We start from the raw sequence: 25,606 nt of genomic DNA on the forward strand, positions 1-25,606 counted from the left end.
GGCATGAGTTTATCCTGGTAGCGATAGATTATTTCACAAAGTGGGTCGAGGCCCAATCATACGCGGTGTTGAAGGCGTCGCATGTCGCAAAGTTCATCAGAAACAACATCATCTGTCGCTACGGGGTGCCAAACGAGATAATTTCAGATAATGGTTCCCACTTCAAGAAAGAAGTGGTAGACTTGTTGGAGAAATACAATGTGGCTTTCCATAAGTCATCTACATACTGGCCGCAGACCAACGGAGCGGTTGAGGCCGCCAACAAGAATATCAAGCATATACTGCAGAAGATGGTGGGAACCTATCGGGATTGGCCAGGCAAGCTGCCATTTGCTCTGTGGGGCTACAGGACTTCAATCAGAACTTCTACTGGAGCAACTCCATATTCATTGGTCTATGGAATGGAGGCTGTTCTACCCATTGAGATTGAGGTTCTGCCGTTACGAGTGTTGGCTGAATGCCAGATAGCCGAAACAGATTGGCAGCAAAGCAGATTCGAAGAACTCATGCTCTTTGATGAAAGAAGACTGAAAGCATTGTACCACATCCAAGGCTATCAACGCAGAATTGCCCGGGCTTTCAACAAGAAGGTTAAGTCCAGGAATCTGAAAAAAGGAGATTTGGTGCTCAAAGACAACCGAGCTCCCATCCACGACCCAAGGGGCAAGTTCAAACCCAATTGGACTGGTCCTTACATCATCAAAGCTATCTGGTCAGGTGGAGCTGTGGTTCTGATGGATCTAGATGGCTTGGAGTTCTCACAACCGATCAATATGGACAAGTTGAAGAAATACTATCCTTGAGAGGCTCACTAGGCCGAAAACCCGAAAGGACGACCTAGGCAAAAGTCAGAGCACAAAAAATTAGAAAATATAAAAACTGAGCTCGCAAGGTTGAAAACCCGCAAAGGGCGGCCTTGGCAAAAGTTAGAGCGCAAAAGGAGAGTGAAAATACTCGAGTGAACCTGAGCCTGAACTACGTAAGGCTTGATTCCCATCTTTGGGATACGTAGGGAGCTTCACATCGAAGTTCAGCCATAAACTTTTCTCCGATCAACTCTGTCCATTTCGATCATCTCAGTCATCTTTATCCATCAGCATTTATCGCGATCTTCGGTACAGTGCTGTTCAAACTAGGGGCAACTTTCCGTTGCAGCGACGGTGCAAAGTTACTCAGACTAGGGGCAACTTTCCGTTACTTTGCAGTGCCGCATTGTTCTTCAGACTAGGGGCAACTTTCCAGTTGCAGGGATCTGGGGTTGTGCATCTCAGTGACAGATCTTCGGCGTGTCCAGTTCTGATCCACATCGAAAATAGTTTTGAAAAGTTTTAATAAAAGTTGACTTTGTTCAAATCAATCTTTTTACGACTAAGACCATTTTTGGACCAAAAGCGGAAAATTTTCAGTACCACAACTTTCAATTTCATTGATTTCAAAACTGAGTTCTCCTGCTCTTGCATTACAATTGAGGTTGCTTTTTTAGTACATTCATAACGAAAACTTGAAAATGCTAAATAAGCAATAAATTTGGGGCATAGTTGAATCAAGTATCTCTGCGTCCCCTCCCAGAGCTGGACGAAGCATCTGATGCCAAGCTAGGCCCAACCTGTGCCTCCTCATTGAGCCAATCCAAGCACTCGTCGGACAAAGTGCAACTGAAAGTTGAAGCAGGGGCCAAGAGCTCTCTAGTCCTCCATGCTGTGGCATATCGGGCAAGCTGTGCGCCCCGGATCGGGAAAGCGGCTGGGTACTCAATCCCCTCCGGTGGACAGGTCTGATCATGACCAAACTGACGCAGAAACCGGAATGGAAAATAGAATACGCAGTGGGTTAGACCAATCAATTGGATCCCAATCAACCGGGACATACTATAGCTCATTGCCGGGAGGTTGAGCCAAGGACAACGCCAAGCAATGCCGTCTGCGGACAAATTGCACATCCAATCGAACCACCACCTTTCGTCGAGAGCATTGACTAGACGCTGCCGAAAGAAGTAGCCTCGAGCTGAATAGGCCGGGCAAGAGTCCACAACCTGCAACTTATCCATTAACCATACCTAGGGGAGGGATGGAAAATGAGAGAATAAAGAACAGAGAGATGTACGATGAGAGAAAAGTAAGACAAGGGTTTTGTGAGAAAAACCGAGCCTAAGGATCGAGTGATGTGAGCAAATATATATGTGAGGTCGGGTGGGAAACATTACCTGCAACAGCAATGGACTCCCAGCAAACCTAGTCGCCTCCCGGCGATAGACAGAATCTAAGCCCATCAGTGTCTCGGCCAAGGTCATGGCAATACAGCTCTTTCCTTCTCTCAAACCTTGGGCGACTTCAATCAGGCGAATGCTAGCCCCGCCAAAGCCCGAGGAAAGCAGAAAGTGAGACAACAAACATAAGCAGAGGGCGTGTTGCCGGAAACCCTGCCAATAATGGTTGCTGCGGTCACCGGCGTCGGAAAAACGATGGATCAAACCGAGGATGTCCAGTTCCCCACTGCAGATCAGAGATCGAGCGTCATGCGCCGTAAGCCCACACATCCGCCCTAAAGCCTGAGCATGGCCAAAACGGAGCCGGGGCAAGATCACTTCAGAGCATTCAGACTCCATCAAAACCTGAAAATCTTCGAAAGTGGGACATACCTCTTGGCCGCCGAAGCTAAAAACGTGCGTCACTGGATTCCAGAACCTTGCCGCGGCATGGAGAAAAGGAAGTTGTAGCGAAGTACGGCTCAGCGTGAATAGTGCATTCAAGCCGAAACCCCGGAAATTCAGCTTTTCCGAGCCATCTAGAGAAGAGATCCAAGATGTGATATTTTCTGCGAGAAACGCCTCCATCTTTGTCTAAAACTAAGATGAAATGAATGTTCCCGAAGTTGAGGCTTTTATAGAAGGAAAAACACTATTCACGGGGACACATGTCAAAAACCAGGTGGCTGCAGGACTGAGTGGCCGGCCGGCCACCTTTTCTGGCTGGCCAGCCATTTACTTTTTTCAGAAATGGCCGGCCAGCTGTCTCTCTCCACAAAAAATGGCCGGCCGGCTCCCAGGGATGGCCGGCAATGCTGCAGTGTATCTCCTTGGCCCTGTTTTACCCTTCGAGGGAGAGTTCCAAGCATTTCCATGCAACGGGAGAGTCAAAGGCCTTCATCTCCCTCCGTTTCGGATGCGTTCCGGTGCCCAGATCATCAGAAGTACACTCTGTTGTTACTGAGTTTTGTTTATTGAGTTGTTGTTTTGATTATCGAGTTGTTGTTTTGCTTATCGAGTTGTTTGTCGAGCGGACGTGTTTCGTGTTTTCGAGTCATTGTTCTCTGTCTAAAACAATCTTCGTTTAAAGTCTTGTTTATTTGCGTTGTCAACGTTGTTGCATTTTGCTTATCGAGTTGTAAACTTCCTAAGGTCCTGCTATATCTTAGTAAGTTGAGTTGCTTAGTTTGTTGCGTCGGTTCACTACCTGACTTGGTGATTACACAATGCACATTCCCATTCAATTTCATTCTTGTGCAAAATAAATGATGCGATACGATGCTAAAAGTTTAAAATACAAACACCTTTTCAAAAGCTATTTCATTCCATCATGCTTTACAACGAACAAAGGTACAAGTTTTACAAAAAATAAAACTGCCTAACAATGTGCAAAGTGCTACAAACTACTAGCAAAAAGAAAAATAAAGCAGGAAACAACAGCATCAAAGTCCTCGGGAACGGGAACGAGAAGCACTCCTCATCCTCTTCTGCGGGACAACCTCTGCACCATCATCATCATCTGAGTCAGAGCTGTCATCCTCAGGATCCCCCTCAGCCTCACCTCTGTTCCCCGAACCAAAACCGGAGCCCCCCTCCTCAGCAGATGTCTCTGACTGACGGTCGGTAGCCTCCTCCTCCTCCTCAGCATCCTCCTCCTCCTCATCAGGCTCCACCTCTACAACGTGAGTCCTGCGTCTGCGGACAGACCCTCCCCGAGCTCCTCGAAAAGGTCTAGATGGCCCGGCTCCTCGGGAAGGCCGGGATGGCCCAGCCCCCTGAAAAGGCCCGGGTGACCCAACTCCCTGAAAAGGTCCAGATGACCCAGCTCCCCAAGGAGGCCCAGGTGGCCTGGCCTGCGGCTGACCGGACCATGAAGGCATCTAAAAACAAAGAGTTCAATTCAAATACATCAGTCCAAACATATACATCAAATGCAGTTACAAGCAAAGGCTACGTGAAGTGGGTGCATGTAAATACAGTGTGCAAGCGGGGTATGTGTCAGATGTGCTCTACACAAGTAGTCTATCGATGCAGTAGAAATCAGCATGTTATCAGAAGTATGATAAATGCCAGAAAACTGAAGGGTACCTGAATGCCCGCGACAGACAACTGTGCCTCCCTACGCAGGACCATGCCCTCGAGTGTGGCCACCAGTCCAACCACCTCCTCCATGTACCCTCGCGATGGCTGCAAATATGAGCTCATAATCATCAGTGAACAAAAGAATGTCTAAACATCTGAATGATGAATGAAAAACAGTGGAGCATACCAGCGGTGAGTCAGGATCAATGACGTATCGATCACTGGGCATCGGAAGCTCTAGCGGGATCGGGGTCGGAGAGATAGCCCCATACTGCCACGCCATCAACTCAGTCGGCATATCTGGCCATCCAGGATGAGGAAAAGTCGACGGAATCGGAGGAACCGGTCTACTCCCACCTCTAGATGTACCAGCCCTACTGGTAGAAGGGGCGTCTGCAGCCCGAGCCCGGGCCTGGCCCGAGGATGACATACCGGCAGGCCTCATCATCGGGATACGAGCTCCCGTCAATGGAGGCATCAAATATATGTGACGGTAAGTGGCGTAGTCCCCCTCCTCAAGATTTAACAAAGCATCGCTACCCAGCATAGCGCCGACTACCTCCGAGTAAGAGAGCCTGTCAGCAGTCTGCATGCTGACTGGGGGCACTGCGGGAGGATCCTGAGAAAGATACCCTCATACCTGGCGCAGAAAGCGTTCCCCCAGGAACCATGCCCTGCCAACCGGCCCTTCAAGCAGGACCCTATACTGGGAGATGTCCGACCCTCCGGTATACTGAAGTCGGAGACCATCACCCAGAGACGCCCAAGGCTGCCATGAGATCTGCGGATGATAAATGCATAAACCAATCAGAAATCGGGAATATACAGAGCAAATCAAAGATGAAAATGAAAGGAACTGAAAGTTTTGAGGTACCTCTGAATGTCGCACAGTGTCAAAGTACTGTCGCAGGTAAAAGAGGGTCTCTCGAGGTCTCGGCCGGTGCGGGCCCTCAAACACCAGTGAGTATGGGGTCATGGGAACCCCTGCCACCTCCAACTCTGGGGCTAATGCTGGGAAGTATACATAGACCCATAGTTGAGAAAAACAGTGCAGAATGTAAGTACGAAATGCTGAGAGCAAAATACAGACTGTAAAAGTGCGCTGTGAGTGCAATGTACAAATAATGAAAAGCAGAAATGTAAATCAAGAGGACAGAAAAGTACCTCCCAGGCTCTCCAGTAGCCGCCAAGTAAATCGCCCCGCCCGCGGGAGGTCGCGCTCATATAAAAGTAAAGGGTAGCCAGGCCGGCGCCACCCCAGTCATATCGATGGACCTGTGATAGGTCAACCAGAGCGCTCAGCAGGTATAGCCCGACTCTGTTCCCTCTATCGGTGAACAGGGTAGTCCCGAAGAGGAACATAAGGAAACCACGGGCATACTGCTCTGTCTCCTCGGGAGTCTCAGGCACCATCTCCGCCCGCCGGAAGTGGGAAGAGAACCAAGTGTATCGGACTCTCCCAGAAACCCTGTCAATAGGCGGGCGAGCCCCCAATAGATACATCCAAACGGCCTCCCACTCACCCATATCCTCATCATAAGGGATGGACCAACCTCCTATGTCTAAGCCAGTCAACACAGCGAAGTCTAGAGGCGTCATGGTCATGTCCCCGGTAGCAGAGAAATGAAAGGAGTTGGTGGTGTCCCACCATCTCTCTACCAAGGCTGCCATCAGTGTCCTCCTGGCAGGACAACGTGACAACCCGACGCAGAAGGGCCCGAATCCTGCCAAATCTACCAAATCTCGGACACCCTCCGGGAGCTCAGCGTACCAGTCCCGCGCGATGGTGGAACCATACCCCCGCACACTGCGGGAACCAACCTGCTTTCAGAATGAATACATGTGTCAATAATGAGATGAATGGGCTGTGTGCCAATGAGATGAAATGGGCTGTGTGCCAATGAGATGAAATGGGCTGTGTGCCAATGAGATGAATGGGATGTGTGCCAATGAGATGAAATGGGCTGTGTGCCAATGAGATGAACTGGGCTGTGTGCCAATGAGATGAAATGGGCTGCGTGCCAATGGAATGAAATGGGTTGTATGCCGATGAAGTGAAATAAGCTACATGCAAATTAATCTGGGCTGCGTGTTCAGAAAATTTAAAGTTTGGGCTGCGTGTTCAAATTTCAACTAGCGTGGGCTGCGTGTTCAGAAAATTTGAAGTTTGGGCTGCGTGTTCAACTTTCTATCAGTGTGGGCTGCGTGTTCACCATTTTAATCTGGGCTGCGTGTTCAGAAAATTTAAAGTTTGGGCTGCGTGTTCAACTTTCTATCAGTGTGGGCTGCGTGTTCACTCTAATCTGGGCTGCGTGTTCAGAAAATTTAAAGTTTGGGCTACGTGTTCAAATTTCAACTAGCGTGGGCTGCGTGTTCACTACTCTAATCTGGGCTGCGTGTTCAGAAAATTTAAAGTTTGGGCTGCGTGTTCAACTTTCTATCAGTGTGGGCTGCGTGTTCACCGTTTTAATCTGGGCTGCGTGTTCAGAAAATTTAAAGTTTGGGCTGCGTGTTCAACTTTCTATCAGTGTGGGCTGCGTGTTCACTATTTAATCTGGGCTGCGTGTTCAGAAAATTTAAAGTTTGGGCTGCGTGTTCAACTTTCTATCAGTGTGGGCTGCGTGTTCACCATTTTAATCTGGGCTGCGTGTTCAGAAAATTTAAAGTTTGGGCTGCGTGTTCAACTTTCTATCAGTGTGGGCTGCGTGTTCACCATTTTAATCTGGGTTGCGTGTTCAAAAAATTTAAAGTTTGGGCTGCGTGTTCAACTTTCTATCAGTGTGGGCTGCGTGTTCACTATTTAATCTGGGCTGCCTGTTCAGAAAATTTAAAGTTTGGGCTGCGTGTTCAACTTTCTATCAGTGTGGGCTGCGTGTTCACCATTTTAATCTGGGCTGCGTGTTCAGAAAATTTAAAGTTTGGGCTGCGTGTTCAAATTTTAACTAGCGTGGGCTGCGTGTTCACTACTCTAATCTGGGCTGCGTGTTCAGAAAATTTAAAGTTTGGGCTGCGTGTTCAACTTTCTATCAGTGTGGGCTGCGTGTTCACTATTTAATCTGGGCTGCGTGTTCAGAAAATTTAAAGTTTGGGCTGCGTGTTCAACTTTCTATCAGTGTGGGCTGCGTGTTCACTATTTAATCTGGGCTGCGTGTTCAGAAAATTTGAAGTTTGGGCTGCGTGTTCAACTTTCTATCAGTGTGGGCTGCGTGTTCACTACTCTAATCTGGGCTGCGTGTTCAGAAAATTTGAAGTTTGGGCTGCGTGTTCAAATTTCAACTAGCGTGGGCTGCGTGTTCACTACTCTAATCTGGGCTGCGTGTTCAGAAAATTTAAAGTTTGGGCTGCGTGTTCAAATTTCAACTAGCGTGGGCGGCGTGTTCACTACTCTAATCTGGGCTGCGTGTTCAGAAAATTTAAAGTTTGGGCTACGTGTTCAACTTTCTATCAGCGTGGGCTGCGTGTTCATTACTCTAATCTGGGCTGCGTGTTCAGAAAATTTAAAGTTTGGGCTGCGTGTTCAAATTTCAACTAGCGTGGGCTGCGTGTTCACTACTCTAATCTGGGCTGCTTGTTCAGAAAATTTAAAGTTTGGGCTGCGTGTTCACTATCTAATCTGGACTGCGTGTTCAGAAAATTTAAAGTGTGGGCTGTGTGTTCACTTTCGAATTCGGGCTGTGTGTTCGACAAATCAGTGTTTGAGCCGTGTGTTCGTCTCTTAACTAATGTGTACTGTGCGTTCGCAATTAATTAATGAGCTGAGTGTTCAGAAATTCGAGTGTTGAAACTACATGTTCAGGATGCAAGCAAAGTACTATGTCATAAGCTAAACTGCATGTTCAAGCATGGCAAAGGTGCGAAATGTACGAAAAATACAGAAAATGAAGTAAATACCTCTCGGGCCTCATGAAAGAGGTGATGCTCCGGCTCTCGGAGACGCAGATCCCCGGGTGCTCGCTCGTCAAAGCTAGTGAAGTGACGGAAGACAGCACGAGGGAGGACATGTGCTGGCGAACGGTACCTCCCAGGAATAAAAGGTCGGGTCGTCGGGGGGTAGAGTCATGGGATCAAAATCATCTCCGGCACCTGGAAAACCTCCGCTGTGGGGAGAATTACCCGCCATTTTCAGAAGATCTGCAAAGGGAGCGGAAATGAGCCGAAATTGGAAAAAGTCAACAAAAGTCAACTCCTGAGAAAATCTTCCAAATGTTGAGACAAACTTACCTCAAGTGGCGAAAATGCGAAAAGAAGCTCCGAAACCGAAATCTAATCGCTTCAAAGTGCTTGAAACCGAATGTTTTTGCGAAAACAATTTGCACGGGGCGTTGGAAAACGCATATGAAACTCAGATCTGGAGAGGAAAGTGTTGTAGGAGGCAAGAAAGGAAGGGATCTCGGCTGCCTTATATAGGCTCAAGGTCTTGGTTGAAGGAGCATAAAGAAAGGGGGTGAAAAGACCAAACTACCCTCGGATTTGGGCATATGGCCGGCCGGCCCTCTTTTCTAGCCGGCCAGCCATTTCCTTTTTGGAAAACTGGCCGGCCAGCTATTTACTTTATGGAAAACCGGTTGGCCACCTCCCCTTGGGAAGATAAACGGCCGGCCATGTCCCCCACATGCCCACCTAGCTCTCTGCAAATTTTGAGGAAGATCGGAGTTCCCGGGACCTGAAAAAGTTCAAGAAAAGTACACTTCCGGTCGCGAAATTGCTCCGTTGGGACTTCGGCTTTGAGATCTGACATATGTCTCATCGTCATTCATCGAAATCAAAGTGTATCCTTTTTGAATGAGTTGTAGCCTTTCAGGGAAGCGGATCGGAGGCCGTGATCAAGTCGCCTTCGCCGAAACACGCGTTTCCGTACTCGTTGTTTCATGACAAACGAGCACCCTAATTCATGCTCGTTTCGCACTATCATGCGCATAACTTGCATTCTCATGAGCATACCTGCATTAACATACACATTTCTTGATATTGGCATACCTCTATGTTTGAGCATACGTTGTCACGCATGTTCTTCTCTTGCATTGCGATGCATACACTCACCGGCACTGCGTATGTCGAACTTTCGGAATCACATTAAATATATGTTGGTAGCATGTTGTACTTGTTGCAATTTCTCTCTTTTGCAGGCACGATATTGTATGTACGGTTCAATTGAGGCTGGTGCGACCAGACGAATCGCGCAGGTATCGTATCTTCTCCGTGTGAGATGTGGCGGGGATTGAATAATCCTCCGCATTCTTAACTGCATGAAATGTAGTTGTTGCTTTGCATTCTTGCTTAAAACTGTTGCATCTATTTGCGAATATTTGCTTCATTACAGCTTGCTGCATTCGCATGATCATGAGTGATGACCGGCTTCGCGTAGCGTATAAGTCCAACTTTCAAAACCGGCTTCGCGTAGCGTATAAGTCCAACTTTCAAAATCGGCTTCGCGTAGCGTATAAGTCCAATCTTCGAAATCTTCTTGTATTATCATTTGCATTTTGCCCCCTGCCTGCGGGCACATCTCTGTTTATCTTGTACGTTTGTCTAAGTCTTCGGCCTTGTCAAAAATGGGTCGTCTCTGGGCTTTGACATTCACTCCCGTCACTTATGACTTTCGAGTTCTGTCAAAGAGGGGCAACTGTAGACACCCCATTTTTGACCGACCTTAAGACTCAGATGTCACTGATTGAGCGCTTGGTGATGTTGCATAATGTGCTCGTTCAGAAGTTTCAGAGTTGCGATCGTGAGCCCTGCCTCCGGACTTCCGAACCCTCTTCTGTGCCTTGTCTCGGTTTGCGAACCAGACTCGGTTTTCTCTGTTTCTTTTCCTGAGGGGAGGGAGAGGTCCAGTAGACCATCTCTCAATGTCCGCAGGCTACATTTCGTGGCCGTAGGCCATTTTGCCCATTTCGGAGTCCGGTTTCCGGTTTTTCAGGACCGTTGGCCGTGTGCCTCGGTTCGGGACCGCCTAACCACCTCCGTTTGTTCTAATTTTTGGCATACTCCTTATTTTCTCCCTTTTGAGGGACACTGGGGTCTTAGAAACCCACTTCGTGGCCGAATGCCACTTTCGGTGCTTAACAGCCCATTTTCGGGACCTCGAACTGCGCGTTTTGGTCCCCGAGCATTCGTTTTGCAACGGTTTTCGTTCATTTTTGGCAGGTACCTCTGTTTTATCACCGGAGAGGTCACTGAAGGGTGGGAGGCCAGCAATTGTTGCAGCAACCAGTTATACATCCTCTGACGCCCTCCGGCGCCCGTTTTTCGCACTTCCGGGCTAATGTTGAACACCTTGGGCCCATTTTCTCGAACTTTGAACCACATATTTGTGATGTACACACATGGGAGGACCCTAAAAAATGGTGGCCGGCCATTAATGTTACTTGACCCTTTTGACCCCCTCCTTCCGGGCTAATGTTGAACCCCTTGGACCCTTTTTCTTGAACTTTAAACCACATATTTGTGATGTACACACATGAGAGGACCCTAAAAGTTGGTGGCCGGCCAGTAATTCCACCTGACCCTTTTGAACCCCTCTTTCCGAGCTAATGTTGAACCCCTTGGACCCACTTTCTTGGACTTTTAACCACAGGGTTGTGTTGTACACAGATAGGAGGACACCATCAGTTGGTGGCCGGCTAGGGGGTGTGGCCGGCCGGCCACCTGCAGCAAAAGTAATAGGCCGGCCGAGCTCCTTGCACTGTGCACTTTACAGCTGTGGGGCTTTATCCCCCAGAAAATATCCCAATCCGGGGGATGTTTTGTGGGGGAAAGCTTACCTCCTTTTCCCCCACCTTTACACCCCCTTTTTGACCCTTATAACAAGCAAGCTATATCATTTGTTGGGGTTAGAAAATTTGGTCTTCAAGCTTCCATACACAAAGCCATCTCTATACCTCTCATTTCCTTGAAACTTCCAAGTCCCTAATCACCATTTCTTCTACACCACCAAGCTCTACCACCACCACCTCATTTCCAGCAACAAGGAAGGTTTCTCAAAGGCTAAAGGAGCTGCAAATTGACCCAAGAAGCAACAAAAGCTTTGATCTTCAAGGGTGAGTAACACTTCTCCTCTTTGACCCTTTTTCTTGATCTATTTGTAAGCCCCACATGCTTTTTGTTTCAAGCTCCGGCCCTAACTGAAAAGGGCCCTCTTTTGAGCTCATCTTCACTTTTCATTAAGGGCTCAACCCTGTTTGAGCCCTCCATGATGCACTTGCTTCATTGATCCTCTTATATGTCATAGTCTTGCATGCTATTTTTGGCCCATGAGTAATCTGTTTTTGAGCATGTTGTAAACTGATATTAGGCTTATTTTGAGCCCCTCTTCAACATTGAAGAAGGGCTCAACACCATTTGGGACTTCCATGTTGTACTTACCTTTATACTCCTCTTTTATTCCCCATTCTTGCATGCAATGGCAGCCTACCATACTTTTGTTTTTGGCCATTTTACAGTTCTGAAAAAGTGCTTATTTTGGTCCATTCTTCATATTTCATTTAGGTCCTTTCATGGTTTGGGACCTCCATATGCCACTTCATGTTATATCTCTCTTTTATTCCCCATTCTTGCATGTTTAGTTAGCCTATCATGCTTTTGTTTTTGGCCATTTTACAGTTCTGGAAATAGTCCTATTTTGGCCCATTCTACATGTTTTATTAAGGGTCTTTGGCTGTTTGGTGAATATTTTGCATACCTCATGTTATAGCCACTTTTGAGCCTCATTTTGCATCACATTTCTATCATGTTTGTATACTGATTTTGGGGCTGCCATATACTGTAAATATTCATATTTTTGGTCCCTCTTCAGTGTTGTAGAAGGGAATTTTTCAGTTTGGATTTTTCTTATATCACTTGCTTCATTACCCCTCTTTTGGCCCCTATTCTTGCATGCCATTTTTGCCATACCTATGCTTGCTGTTTGGCCATGTTTATAACTGTGAAAGTGCCTTTTTTGGGACTGCCTAGCTTCTGTCTTTGCATTACATGTCCATATTGTGCATGTTTGGCACAGCTATAGGCCATTTCGGGTGCCTAAATTCGCATTTCGGGACAATTCCATGCATTTGGTGTCATTTCGCCTCATTTCGGGACTGTTTTCCCCCATATTTTAGTGCTGAAATTCTATTACCATGTTTGCATATCATTTCCCATGTCATTACATTGCATATGCCATTGCCTCGGTTTGCGTGCCCGTGTGCACGCATTTCGAGGCACTTCATTTTCATCATTCGGCATCCTATGTGAGTGTGGCTGAGGCTCACTCATGTTGGTATAAGCCCACATTATCATTTCATGTCATTACATCGCATTTTGCCATTGCCTCGGTTTGCGTGCCCGTGTGCACGCATTTCGAGGCACTTCATTTTTATCCGCCGGCATCCTATGTGAGTGTGGCTGAGGCTCACTCATGTTGGTATAAGCCCACATCATCATTTCATGTCATTACATCGCATTCTGCCATTGCCTCGGTTTGCGTGCCCGTGTGCACGCATTTTGAGGCACTTCATTTTTATCCGCCGGCATCCTATATGAGTGTGGCTGAGGCTCACTCATGTTGGTATAAGCCCACATTATCATTTCATGTCATTACATCGCATTCTGCCATTGCCTCGGTTTGCGTGCCAGTGTGCACGCATTTCGAGGCACTTCATTTTTATCCACCGGCATCCTATGTGAGTGTGGCTGAGGCTCACTCATGTTGGTATAAGTCCATATCATGTTTCCATGTCATTTAGATTGCATTCCGCCATCGCCTCGGTTTGCGTGCCTGTGTGCACGCACTTCGAGGCATCTCATTTTCATAGCATAGTGCATACTAGGTTGTATCTTAGATTGCATTCTGTCATTTTCTCGGTTTGCGTGTCCGTGTGCACGCATTTCGAGGCATCTCATTTTCATAGCATAGTGCATACTAGGTTGTATCTTAGATCACATTCTGTCATTTTCTCGGTTTGCGTACCCGTGTGCACGCACTTCGAGGCATCTCACTTTCATTCCGTAGCATTGTGTATGTTAGGATTATATCTTAGTTGCATTTCATGCATATCATGCATATTGCATCGTGTTCAGAATAGGAGTTAGCCCGGGCACGGGAAACGAGGTACATTTCGTACTCCGAGTGACGGAATGTGTCTCAATTCCCAGTCACCGACACTCCGGACTATCCATGATGGAATTAGGTTTTAGCTGTAGTTTCATGTGCATTCATTCTATATTGAGTTGTGCATTTCGACTCCTCGGCCATCATGCCTCGATATGCGTGATTGGTGGCACGAGGATCGAGACATGCATATATCTGTACAAATACATTGCTATGCCCCTTTCCTGCTCTCTGTTGCAGCAAAATCAAGAATCAGTAACTTTTCGGGACTTGGCGCGCTTTCCAAGAATAACTGCTAAACAGAGGCTAATTGGGGCATTCCGGTGGATTTCCGCGCAAGGCAACCCGGACATGCATCATCCATCAGAAGCAAGGCAGTCCCTGGCTTGCACGCCAGTTTTTACTTATTTTCTTAGTTAATTTGTTAATTAATTAGGATTTTGTAATATTTTGGACTGTAATATTCTTTTATTCGGACTGTACTATTTATTCGGACCCTCCGAGTGAGGGCATAACTGTAATAAGTGTGCGTGAGTGTGTTGTATGTCTTCCAACCCCACGTCTTTCCCCCTTTTATTTATCCGCTTACGATGGTTAGATTAGGGCATATTTCGATTAGCATACAGTATGATAACATGTTTGCATCATTCATCTGTATTGCATGCACCGGGCTCGGCGCATCATACTAACTGCATTGTACTTTCAATTTCCAAGTTGAATACATGATAGCTGTAGCATTCCATATGCCATCTTAGAATAGCCGAGCCTGCTATAATTGCATTTTGCATGTGTTGCATTAGGCATTTCTGTATACTTAGGATGCATGCATGATTTCTAATGAGTTTCTATTTTGGCTTGGAGTACTCAGTGAGTTTTATGCTTTAGCATCCTTGCATGCGTGTGAGTGACTGCCATGAATAGCATGCTTACCATGAGGCTATGTGCTTATCTGATATAACTGCCTGAATGCCTGTGGGTGAAGGTTGGGTTACTTAAATTGGAATAAATCATCAAATGTTTTAAAGCCTACTTGCGGGTAGCAAACCATTTTCAAAAACAAACATGAAATGTTTCGTTCCAATTCAGGCGACCCGGTCTATATTTGTATGCTGTGCGCATCACATAGTAACCTAGGCTAATAAACCGGAATAAGAACTCACAATGTTTTCAAAAATTAATATCATGGTTAGTAGAGGCCGGTCTATGACCGGGCGAGCGGGGGTGCTCACGAAGTGACCTTCCCCAATCGTACCCAAGTTCCCGAGCCGAGGCAACTTTGGTGATGACGGACACGTGGCCTTTTGGCACCGAGTCAGGGTTTCCTAAATTTTCCAAAATAAAATATTTAGGTGGCGACTCTGTATCTGGCAAAGCAGTCCATGTTTGGCACTTCTTTCAAAAATCTGTTGTTCTCAAAACGATTTGCCGGATTTGGACTCTTTGGTTCAGACTTAGAACCGTGACTAACGAAAGTCGAGTCCGAGCTGTAGCGAGGTCCTCCGCGGGCTGGTTACAGTTTCTGGCGACTCTGCTGGGGATTTAGAGAACTTGACTCGAACTCGTGATATCTGTTTTTGACTACACTTGTGTGTTTCTTTGCATTGCATTTGCATTGGTGCGCCTAGGACACCGTGTTTGCCATCTGCTATTCCTGAACGGTTTGCCGGAGGCTTGTCTTGTCAAGGCATGACCATAAGGCTGACCGGTTGTGGGCTCTGCCAGTATGGGAACACAAATCCCGGTTTTACCGGGGCACCCTCTTTGACCATTCGACCTAGTGCATATTCGGATCCATAGTGACCATTCCAAATTAGGACAGGTTGCTTACCCGTTTGTAGGTTGTTTGAAACCGCTGCGTGCGTAATGAAACCCTAGCTCTTGACACAATAGGACAGGGAAACCCTACCCCAACATAGGGGTGTTTTGGCTCTCACTTATCTGTTATGTGCTTTAGAGTGCGTCTCTACAGGAATGCATGTATCAGTATATGAGTTTGGGTATCGAGCCTGCGGGCATCAGTTCAGTATTGACAGCATCAAGCCTGCGGGCATCAGTTCAGTATTATGGGCATCAGGCCTGCGGGCATCAGCCAGTATTTGAGAATTAGTTATCTGCGGATATCAGATTCTGTTTTAGGGGACAGTGATACAGGGATAATAATCAGTGTTTGAGGACAGTGTGTTATTCAGCTTATTGACTGTGTGTTGATTATGCCCGGCTGTGTGTCATGCATTTTATTTTAAGCTGTTATGCTGTCCGTTTATCTGTTTATTTATTTCCATTTCGCTTTATTTATCTTTTGCTAGGGTCAGTTTTAGCACAATTGCTTCCAACCCAGCAGGCATTCCCCAAGCACTTTGGACACGAGGTCGTCGACTCCATCGATCTGAGGATCTAATCGACGGACAGCCAGTGTTCCATTCTCTACCCCCTGTTACCAGAAGGAAGCAGAAAAAGCGCAGTGTATCTGAACAGAGAGCACCAGAACAGTGGTTTCCCCCATCAGTGGACAGTTGGATTGAGATCCCCATTGAGACAGATCTGCCAGTAGTTCAGATAGATCAAAACAATATGACGGCACCAACAGGAGTTGAGGAAATGATGCGCCAAATGCAGGAAACCATGCGGGCCATGCAGCAGGATGCCGTTCACCGAGATGAACTCGCTAAGCAGTAGGCCGAAATTATGACCCAGCAGGCTGAGCTGATTACCAGACTGCAACAACAGAATACAGCATCTGCTTCACAACAAATTCCTCCTCCGGCAAGGGCTCCATTACCTGAGCAGACACCTGTTGTTCAGAACGCTCCTCCGAACACCCAGAATACTGTGCCGACTATCCAAAATCTGCAAGAGGACACAAATCTTCCAACGGGGCCAGCTCCGCCCCCGCTTCCACCACAACTGTCCAAGGTCCATACACCCAATCACCCGGACTCTCCATTCGAGGTCGAGGTTGATCATACAACTCTGAAATTGAGCAAACTGGAGAAGCTATTCAAGAAATCCCAAGGGGTCAAGGCTATGCCGGATATCGAAGATGGATATACCGAGGAGGCCGTAACACTCCCCGATAGGTTCAAAATGCCACAAATCGACCGCTTTGACGGGACCGGCGACCCCATGGTCCATATCTGACTGTTTGCAGACATCTTGCGGCCAATGGGCCTAACACGACCACAGAAGCTTTCATTATTCGGCCGAACCCTGTCGGGTGTGGCCTCCCATTGGTACGCAAAGTTACAAGATGAAGTGAAGAAGAATTGGGATGAAATGGCTGAGGCCTTTGTTACAGATTGCGTCATGAGATCCAAGATCTTATTGACAAACAGGTGATCGCGCCTCCTGATAAACCCAATGTCACAACCAACCCTCTCCCGCCACATAACCAACCTCCCCCTCCCAAAAGAATTAATTTTATCCAGATTGGGGTCGCATCTTACGATCCTAGCGTCTATATTACGCCCACCCACCTACCCAAGCCGGAGGTGCTCCTTCCCGATTGCACTGACTTCTTGTGCATGGTGGACATCTCTAAAACCCAACCAGAACCGATGGTGGTGACCGTCGAAGACAGGGCAGGGCAGATTTTGGGAGAGAATGAGATTGTTGAATATGGGACTGGACAGAGTTTTGTTGGGGGAGCCTATGATCCAAGCAAGTACATCCTATCAACGAGCCGAATTGGGCTAAGTGTAGAATTGCCAGAGACAGGAGAGCTATGCATGATCCGGGGGGATGGATCTGGGCTATGGGCAGATGATCTGACAGCCGTAGAGGAGGACTTTGCCAACCTGTAATTTCTCGATGACCAGGAACTGGGGGATGCGTCAATCAATTGGTACGATTATGAGGGATCAGCGGAGGCCACTGGATGGCTCGAAGATCAACCAGATGCAGTGGGGGAAGCCCAACCAGAACAGAGCCCGGCAGGGGCAGAAGTATCAGTTGTGGCCGGAATGGCCGAAAGTCAAGTTGTATCGCCGGAGAGCGCCGGTGCTAAGAATTCCGCTCGAGACATGGGCATTACGGATACGGGAATTATTGAACAAACAGCTGTACTGATGCAACTGGAACGAGAAAAGTTTGAGAAGGCTGAGAGAATTAGGAAAGCTAAAGGCCCTGAGGGGACTGAAAGTGCTGCGTGCACGAAGATAGAGAATGCTGCGAGCATGTGGACAGGGAATACTGCGAGTACAACTAAACCGGAGCCAGGCAGGTGTCTGTTGGCAGCCGATGGAATGTGGTGGGAAGACGATAACTTATGTCTTGCCCACACGGATGAAGACTGGGGTAATAATCAACCGGATGACACTTGGTACCTCGATGAGGTTGACCACATGACGAGAAGTGGGCGGTATTTCAAACCCCCACACCTGGACCAACCCGAGGCATCCGGGAAGGATAGAGAAGCGGAGAAACAGAAGGAGAAGCAGATTGAAGATGAAGCTGTGTTGAAACAGTTAAAAAAGATACAAGCAGACATCTCCATCTGGGGACTGCTAATGGCATCACGAGTACACAGAGAAGCTGTCCTATCTGCTATGGACAAGTCCAAACTCTCCATAGACACCACGCCTGAACAGCTGGTTGGGCTGGTTTTTCCGGGAGGAGGTTCCCCGGCATTAACCTTTTCGGACAAGGAGCTACCGCCTGAGGGCACAAGTCATAACAAACCTCTCTATATTTCTGTGGAATGTAGAGATAAGTGGATACCGGTGGTACTTGTTGATACCGGGTCTGCAATTAATGTCTGCCCAACCAGAATGGCATATGCGATCGGGTTAAAACCCGCGGACTTCGTCCCAACTACCCAAGTGATCAGAGCATACGACAATACCAGCAGAGAAGTGATGGGGACTGTTAAAATTCAAACCAAGGTTGGTCCAGGACAACACAGTATCGAATTTCATATCTTGGACGTTCCCGCAACCTTTAACCTACTTTTGGGGCGACCGTGGTTGCACCAGGTCAAAGCAGTCTCTTCCACTCTACATCAGATGCTAAAGTACCCCCACGGGAAAGGGGTAGCGATCGTTTTCGGGAATTCATCAATCCATCCGCCGCCGGAAGTGTCTACACCTGTCTTGGAGATTGAGCATGGCACGGAGGATGTGTTTTTATCGGGGTTCACTTTGGCTGAGGCTCAAGTGGTGCAGAATGTCATGGCTGTGAATGAGGGCATGTATGTTAGTGCACAATCTATCTACCTCATGAACAAGCTAAAACATACCCCCGGGATGGGATTAGGGAGAAGCGGCCGGAAGGGCGTCTCAGTGTTGGCCGAAGTGCCACACAACCCTCACGCCTTTGGACTGGGTTATCTGCCCACCAAAGAGGACTGGGTGAGAAAAGGAAAAGAAATGGCCGGAAGGGCCAGGGCAAAGAAGGCCGGAAAGCCATTTGAGTTAATGCATAGGCCCATCTGGGGTACCCTAAACGGACGCTTCGTCCGGGAGGGGGAAGATTTTCCATTCTGCGGCTTCCCGGAGCCATGGCTAAACGCGGAGGGGACGCGCGTGCCTGGTTTTGAAATCTTCTTCGACATACAATTATCTGGGGATGACGTTGCCGAAGCGCAGACAGACCCACCAACTGAGGTTGAGCAATGTGAAGCAGTGGATCCTGAGGGCACAGAGCTTGAAATGGGGGTAGCACTGGCGAGTCTACTATCAGATCCTCCGATCGGCCAAGAGTGCTTGGGGGATAACTCTTCGATTTCTGTGATTGGAGATGAAATAGCTGCGGGCTTTCCAGCGCCGATCTTGGATGCATCTATCGCACCTTCTCTCATCTGGCAATATGAAGAAGGCTTTTTATCTAGCAGCTCCGGGTCAGGTAGTGAGCCGGAATCTGATTCTACCGAATCTTATGCGTCGGAATCAGATTCCAGCTCGACTGAGTCTGAGTCCGGTATTCCTGGGGGTGATAACCCGGATGCCACAGTTCTGTCTAGGTCGTCATTTTCATTTTCTTTTGAGTCTGTTGTAACAGAGGAATCTGACGGCTTGGAAATATTTAATGAGAATGACGTGGATGTGGTTTCTGAGTATTTTTCTGTGCCTTTGATTTATTGCTTAAATCAGGATTTTCAAAATTTTGATGAAAACAACGAGGGAGAAATTCCCCCAGTTTTGCAACGATTAATTGATCAAGAGCAGGAAAGATTTGTTAAACCTTTAATGGATGAAATCACTACTGTGAATGTTGGTACTGAGAAGGACCCGCGGCTGGTCCAGATCGGGTCCACGTTGTCTTCAGAGGAGCGCGAGCGCTTAGTCTCTTTATTAAAAGATTTCAAAGATGTTTTCGGGTGATCCTACGAAGACATGCCTGGAATCGATCCTGAGATTGTACAGCACCGGATCCCTCTTGACCCCGAGGCCCGACCTGTCAAACAGAAACTCAGAAGGATTCGCCCGGACTGGGCTCTCAAAATTAAGGAAGAGGTCACCAAGCAAATTGACGCAGGGTTCCTGCTGGTATCTGAATACCCAACTTGGTTGGCCAATATTGTTCCGGTGCCAAAGAAGGATGGCAGAATTCGGGTCTGTGTAGACTTCAGAGATTTGAACAGGGCCAGTCCGAAGGACGACTTCCCCTTGCCGCTCATCGATGAATTGGTGGATTTCACGGCAGGACACGCCTTGCTTTCGTTTATGGATGGTTTCTCAGGCTATAATCAGATAGTAATGGCACCCGAAGACCGGGAGAAGACTGCGTTCACTACCCCGTGGGGGACATATTGTTATAGAGTGATGCCATTCGGGTTGAAAAATGCTGGAGCTACGTATCAACGGGCAACAACTACAATATTGCATGATATGATCCATAAAGAGGTCGAGGTGTACGTGGACGACATGATTGTCAAGTCCAAAGATAGAGAGGGCCACTACACCGCCTTACAAAAATTCTTTCAAAGGATCAAAGAGTTTCGGCTGCGACTGAATCCACAGAAATGCACGTTTGGTGTTACAGCAGGGAAGATGCTAGGATTTCTGATTACACAAAGGGGCATCGAGGTCGACCCTTCCAAAATCAAAGCCATCTTAGAAATGCCACCACCAAGGACTGAAAAGGAGGTGCGAGGCTTTCTGGGTAAAGTGCAATTCATAAGACGGTTTATTTCTAAATTAACCTTGACTTGTGAACCACTTTTTGGTCTCCTGAAGAAAGGAAAGAAATTCCAATGGGATGGCCAATGTCAAGCAGCTTTTGAGCAGATCAAAGAGTATCTACAGAACCCACCCGTGTTGTCACCACCAGAGCCGGGGAGACCGTTGATAGTGTACCTTTCGGTAACTGAGACTACCATGGGCTGCATGCTCGCGCAGGAGTCAGAAGACAAAGTGGAAAGGGCCATATACTATCTGAGCAAAAAGATGCTGGATTACGAGACCCGCTATACACCGCTGGAGAAGGCTTGTTTGGCCTTGGTATGGGCAACCAGGAAGCTGCGGCACTACCTGTTAGCCCACTCTGTAATGTTGGTTTCGCGTTTGGATCCCATCAAATATCTTTTCGAGAAACCAGCACTTACGGGTAGGCTGGCTCTCTGGCTGCTGTTGCTCTCCGAATTTGATTTGAAGTATGTAACGCGCAAGTCAGTAAAAGGGAGAGCGGTAGCGGAGTTCCTTGCCGACCACCCGGTTGAGGGGGATGAAGCGGTTGAGTATCTATTCCCAGATGAAGCCATTCTGCACGTTGAAGATGAAACTTGGACGATGTACTTTGACGGAGCGTCAAACCAGTATGGGTATGGGATAGGGGTGTTGCTGATAGCGCCTGATGATTCCCGTATCCCTTTAGCATTCAAGCTCCGGTTCAAAGTTTCCAACAATGAAGCAGAGTATGAGGCATGTATTGCTGGCCTGGAAGCAGCCCTGGAACTAGGGGCAAGACGGTTGGACGTCATTGGGGACTCGAACCTTGTTGTGTCTCAAGCAAAAGGGGATTGGAAAGTCAAGGAGGAAAGGATGATAATTTACCACCAAACCTTGGATCTGCTAATTCCTCGGTTTGAGAAGCTAAATTTCACCCACCTCGTAAGAGAGAACAACAGGTTTGCAGATTCATTAGCAACTCTATCTTCTATGATAGACATCCCGCCCGGAGTCCGGATGCGTCCAGTCATTATTGATCAAAAGTTTGCGCCGGCATACGAATCGATTTCCGCCATAGATGAGGTTCAAGACGGCAACCCCTGGTATTACGACATCTGGAACTTCTTGGAAAAGGAGACATATCCACTAGGGGCAAATGCCAAAGATAAGAGGGCCATCAGAAGAATGGCTGCTCAGTTCATTATCTGCGGGGGAAAGCTGTACAAAAGGGGTCATCTGGGAATGCATAAGCTCTGTGTAGAAGCTGAAGAGTCGAAACGCCTGATGGAAGCCATCCATGGGGGGGAGTGCGGTGCACACATGAATGGAGTAATGCTGGCCAGAAAGATCCTCAGACAGGGCTACTACTGGTCAACCATGGAGGAAGATTGTATTAGCTTTGTTCGGCGATGCCACAAGTGTCAAATCCATGCAAATCGCATGAACATCCCACCGTCAAAACTGTACAACATGACTTCGCCGTGGCCTTTTTTAGTCTGGGGAATTGATGTGATCGGAGCTGTTACCCTGAAGGGGTCAAACGGGCATGAGTTTATCCTGGTAGCGATAGATTATTTCACAAAGTGGGTCGAGGCCCAATCATACGCGGTGTTGAAGGCGTCGCATGTCGCAAAGTTCATCAGAAACAACATCATCTGTCGCTACGGGGTGCCAAACGAGATAATTTCAGATAATGGTTCCCACTTCAAGAAAGAAGTGGTAGACTTGTTGGAGAAATACAATGTGGCTTTCCATAAGTCATCTACATACTGGCCGCAGACCAACGGAGCGGTTGAGGCCGCCAACAAGAATATCAAGCATATACTGCAGAAGATGGTGGGAACCTATCGGGATTGGCCAGGCAAGCTGCCATTTGCTCTGTGGGGCTACAGGACTTCAATCAGAACTTCTACTGGAGCAACTCCATATTCATTGGTCTATGGAATGGAGGCTGTTCTACCCATTGAGATTGAGGTTCTGCCGTTACGAGTGTTGGCTGAATGCCAGATAGCCGAAACAGATTGGCAGCAAAGCAGATTCGAAGAACTCATGCTCTTTGATGAAAGAAGACTGAAAGCATTGTACCACATCCAAGGCTATCAACGCAGAATTGCCCGGGCTTTCAACAAGAAGGTTAAGTCCAGGAATCTGAAAAAAGGAGATTTGGTGCTCAAAGACAACCGAGCTCCCATCCACGACCCAAGGGGCAAGTTCAAACCCAATTGGACTGGTCCTTACATCATCAAAGCTATCTGGTCAGGTGGAGCTGTGGTTCTGATGGATCTAGATGGCTTGGAGTTCTCACAACCGATCAATATGGACAAGTTGAAGAAATACTATCCTTGAGAGGCTCACTAGGCCGAAAACCCGAAAGGACGACCTAGGCAAAAGTCAGAGCACAAAAAATTAGAAAATATAAAAACTGAGCTCGCAAGGTTGAAAACCCGCAAAGGGCGGCCTTGGCAAAAGTTAGAGCGCAAAAGGAGAGTGAAAATACTCGAGTGAACCTGAGCCTGAACTACGTAAGGCTTGATTCCCATCTTTGGGATACGTAGGGAGCTTCACATCGAAGTTCAGCCATAAACTTTTCTCCGATCAACTCTGTCCATTTCGATCATCTCAGTCATCTTTATCCATCAGCATTTATCGCGATCTTCGGTACAGTGCTGTTCAAACTAGGGGCAACTTTCCGTTGCAGCGACGGTGCAAAGTTACTCAGACTAGGGGCAACTTTCCGTTACTTTGCAGTGCCGCATTGTTCTTCAGACTAGGGGCAACTTTCCAGTTGCAGGGATCTGGGGTTGTGCATCTCAGTGACAGATCTTCGGCGTGTCCAGTTCTGATCCACATCGAAAATAGTTTTGAAAAGTTTTAATAAAAGTTGACTTTGTTCAAATCAATCTTTTTACGACTAAGACCATTTTTGGACCAAAAGCGGAAAATTTTCAGTACCACAACTTTCAATTTCATTGATTTCAAAACTGAGTTCTCCTGCTCTTGCATTACAATTGAGGTTGCTTTTTTAGTACATTCATAACGAAAACTTGAAAATGCTAAATAAGCAATAAATTTGGGGCATAGTTGAATCAAGTATCTCTGCGTCCCCTCCCAGAGCTGGACGAAGCATCTGATGCCAAGCTAGGCCCAACCTGTGCCTCCTCATTGAGCCAATCCAAGCACTCGTCGGACAAAGTGCAACTGAAAGTTGAAGCAGGGGCCAAGAGCTCTCTAGTCCTCCATGCTGTGGCATATCGGGCAAGCTGTGCGCCCCGGATCGGGAAAGCGGCTGGGTACTCAATCCCCTCCGGTGGACAGGTCTGATCATGACCAAACTGACGCAGAAACCGGAATGGAAAATAGAATACGCAGTGGGTTAGACCAATCAATTGGATCCCAATCAACCGGGACATACTATAGCTCATTGCCGGGAGGTTGAGCCAAGGACAACGCCAAGCAATGCCGTCTGCGGACAAATTGCACATCCAATCGAACCACCACCTTTCGTCGAGAGCATTGACTAGACGCTGCCGAAAGAAGTAGCCTCGAGCTGAATAGGCCGGGCAAGAGTCCACAACCTGCAACTTATCCATTAACCATACCTAGGGGAGGGATGGAAAATGAGAGAATAAAGAACAGAGAGATGTACGATGAGAGAAAAGTAAGACAAGGGTTTTGTGAGAAAAACCGAGCCTAAGGATCGAGTGATGTGAGCAAATATATATGTGAGGTCGGGTGGGAAACATTACCTGCAACAGCAATGGACTCCCAGCAAACCTAGTCGCCTCCCGGCGATAGACAGAATCTAAGCCCATCAGTGTCTCGGCCAAGGTCATGGCAATACAGCTCTTTCCTTCTCTCAAACCTTGGGCGACTTCAATCAGGCGAATGCTAGCCCCGCCGAAGCCCGAGGAAAGCAGAAAGTGAGACAACAAACATAAGCAGAGGGCGTGTTGCCGGAAACCCTGCCAATAATGGTTGTTGCGGTCACCGGCGTCGGAAAAACGATGGATCAAACCGAGGATGTCCAGTTCCCCACTGCAGATCAGAGATCGAGCGTCATGCGCCGTAAGCCCACACATCAGCCCTAAAGCCTGAGCATGGCCAAAACGGAGCCGGGGCAAGATCACTTCAGAGCATTCAGACTCCATCAAAACCTGAAAATCTTCGAAAGTGGGACATACCTCTTGGCCGCCGAAGCTAAAAACGTGCGTCACTGGATTCCAGAACCTTGCCGCGGCATGGAGAAAAGGAAGTTGTAGCGAAGTACGGCTCAGCGTGAATAGTGCATTCAAGCCGAAACCCCGGAAATTCAGCTTTTCCGAGCCATCTAGAGAAGAGATCCAAGATGTGATATTTTCTGCGAGAAACGCCTCCATCTTTGTCTAAAACTAAGATGAAATGAATGTTCCCGAAGTTGAGGCTTTTATAGAAGGAAAAACACTATTCACGGGGACACATGTCAAAAACCAGGTGGCTGCAGGACTGAGTGGCCGGCCGGCCACCTTTTCTGGCTGGCCAGCCATTTACTTTTTTCAGAAATGGCCGGCCAGCTGTCTCTCTCCACAAAAAATGGCCGGCCGGCTCCCAGGGATGGCCGGCAATGCTGCAGTGTATCTCCTTGGCCCTGTTTTACCCTTCGAGGGAGAGTTCCAAGCATTTCCATGCAACGGGAGAGTCAAAGGCCTTCATCTCCCTCCGTTTCGGATGCGTTCCGGTGCCCAGATCATCAGAAGTACACTCTGTTGTTACTGAGTTTTGTTTATTGAGTTGTTGTTTTGATTATCGAGTTGTTGTTTTGCTTATCGAGTTGTTTGTCGAGCGGACGTGTTTCGTGTTTTCGAGTCATTGTTCTCTGTCTAAAACAATCTTCGTTTAAAGTCTTGTTTATTTGCGTTGTCAACGTTGTTGCATTTTGCTTATCGAGTTGTAAACTTCCTAAGGTCCTGCTATATCTTAGTAAGTTGAGTTGCTTAGTTTGTTGCGTCGGTTCACTACCTGACTTGGTGATTACACAATGCACATTCCCATTCAATTTCATTCTTGTGCAAAATAAATGATGCGATACGATGCTAAAAGTTTAAAATACAA

The 25,606-nt window shown here is 47.5% G+C and overlaps 1 protein-coding gene across 1 annotated transcript; it reads right to left on the bottom strand.

The window, feature by feature from the left end:
• Positions 1–3,545: 3,545 nt before the first annotated feature.
• LOC145796787 (uncharacterized) lies at positions 3,546–4,529 on the bottom strand. Its single transcript, XM_082881927.1, has 2 exons — positions 4,334–4,529; positions 3,546–4,125 (listed from the first exon to the last, which is right to left on the bottom strand). Exons 1-2 carry the CDS (start codon positions 4,454–4,456, stop codon positions 3,688–3,690), a joined length of 561 nt encoding a protein of 186 aa, XP_082738053.1. The 5' UTR covers positions 4,457–4,529; the 3' UTR covers positions 3,546–3,687.
• Between the last annotated feature and the right edge of the window lie 21,077 nt (positions 4,530–25,606).

The sequence above is a fragment of the Camellia sinensis genome, chromosome 8, assembly GCF_055761805.1.
Source record: "Camellia sinensis isolate YWXY chromosome 8, ASM5576180v1, whole genome shotgun sequence".
NCBI lineage: Eukaryota > Viridiplantae > Streptophyta > Magnoliopsida > Ericales > Theaceae > Camellia > Camellia sinensis.

Excerpts from the sequence above, each read along its gene's own strand:
- LOC145796787 (XM_082881927.1), bottom strand. The coding sequence starts at position 4,456 with ATGATTATGAGCTCATATTTGCAGCCATCGCGAGGGTACATGGAGGAG. Across the intron at positions 4,126-4,333 it reads TGTCTGTCGCGGGCATTCAG|ATGCCTTCATGGTCCGGTCA; the intron begins GTACCCTTCAGT and ends CTTTGTTTTTAG.